Source organism: Mycetomoellerius zeteki, unplaced genomic scaffold, assembly GCF_001594055.1.
Source record: "Mycetomoellerius zeteki isolate Tzet28-1 unplaced genomic scaffold, Tzet1.0 scaffold1312, whole genome shotgun sequence".
NCBI classification, from domain to species: Eukaryota; Metazoa; Arthropoda; class Insecta; order Hymenoptera; family Formicidae; genus Mycetomoellerius; species Mycetomoellerius zeteki.
This window is the reverse complement of record NW_017256248.1, coordinates 8,457-10,101: the sequence shown is the minus strand read 5'-3', so window position 1 is coordinate 10,101 and position 1,645 is coordinate 8,457. Positions and strand designations below refer to the sequence as shown.

General features: G+C 41.0%; 1 protein-coding gene across 1 annotated transcript; it reads right to left on the bottom strand.

Annotated features, from left to right (window-relative positions):
- Positions 1-259: 259 nt before the first annotated feature.
- Positions 260-877, bottom strand: LOC108731498 (uncharacterized). Its single transcript, XM_018461851.1, has 2 exons — positions 425-877; positions 260-295 (listed from the first exon to the last, which is right to left on the bottom strand). The coding sequence occupies exons 1-2, from the start codon at positions 812-814 to the stop codon at positions 260-262; spliced, it is 426 nt and encodes a 141-aa protein (XP_018317353.1). The 5' UTR covers positions 815-877.
- Positions 878-1,645: the final 768 nt, after the last annotated feature.

The window sequence follows — 1,645 nt, the reverse complement described above, 5'->3', positions numbered from 1 at the left end:
ATTCAGCCGTCGACTCCGAGGGTATGGTCGCATCATATGTGTGCTCAGGGGGAATGCCTCATCTCCCAATAGAACGTATGGAAACTCGAAATCCATATTATTCAGACGCGTAGGTGGAGGGATATGGAGAGCATTTGTCTGAAATAGATGCGGTAATCCACTGCTTTCAAAAACACCTCCGTCGCTTTGCCTCCCTTCAGTTCCAATATCAACAATTGTGAAGCGGTTCTTGGCATCACTTACTGCGAGCAGGTTTATGCTATGGTTTCCTTTGTAGTTGTAGTAGCAGGAACCACTACGAGGCGGTGCCTGCAATTGGAAAACATCATATTATTGTGATAACATACATTAATAATTTCAAAAGCTTCATACATCATTGCATTATCAATGAACCTGAATTAATATTAATAAATTCATAATGTACCTGAATTACGACATGCTTTCCATCGATAGCGCCTATGCAGTTTGGAAATTGGCATGTTGTCGCAAAGTCTTCTGCTATTGTTCTCCAATTGTCTTCGGTTGGATCAATCATAAACTTTTCCTTTAGGGCGAGCCAAATTGCTTCACAAGTTTCCGGAATTATTCGTGATAGCGTACATTGGGCAATGCGATAAGCATACGATAACGATGTCATGCTGTCACCAGATGCCAACCATCGTATAGTCACTTCTAATCTCGTTCTGGCCGGTATCGGTTTCCGAATTACATTTTCCTTTTCGATCAAAGGTCCGACAATATTGAGCAACTCGTTGAAGATTACAGCTGACATTCTGAGGTAGTTGAAGTACTTATTCGGATCCTCCAATCGCATCTCCACAATTAGATTGTCGCTGTCACCTTGCAGAAGTCTTCTCCTCTCCGTAAAAATAGGCCGTACCCACATTTCACGGTTCTTTCTGTCATCTTGCAATTCCTTGTAACGCATGTACAAATAAAATAGACGAATTACTTTTTGCATAGTTATCTCAGCGTATCGTATCGGTTCATCTCTTGCTTGTTTCAGATACTTCATAATGACCATCAGCATGATATTTGGATCCATTATTACTGATTACACAGCCACTTTGAAAAGAATCGAAGTATATAAAAGATTTATTTTTCAATCTACTCTGAAATTTGATCGTATTCACTGTATACAGCCTCCGCGTTGACAACGGATTTTGACGCGCTCTCGTTCCGCGAGTTTGTTTACCCTCATATTACATGGAGCACAATTTACGCGGAAAAGCGGAACGGTATGGTGACAAATAGACATTTGTATTCATTTTTTAACATTATGTTCACTTAATTCATTGCACTTTTTATTAATCTGCTTATCTTTTCAGCTTATCTATTGAATACAAGCATTTTAATCAATAAATACCGTTAAAAATTAATATTTTATAATTCTCCGTTCCGCTTTTCCGCTCAAAATATGCTCCATGTAATATAAGGCAATGAAAACAGACGAAACAGAACGCGCGGAAACGCGAGAATCTAGTAAAGGCTAGTTACTATCTCTTCCGCGTTTCTGCGTTTCCGCGTTTCCGCGCTGCATGTAATGGCACCCTGAATGTTGACGAGCGTGAAAGTCGTGCGCCCCTTTGCAGGGGGAGGGGGGATGAGAGTCGAAGGTGAGAGTCGTGTGCCCCTTTGCAGGGGC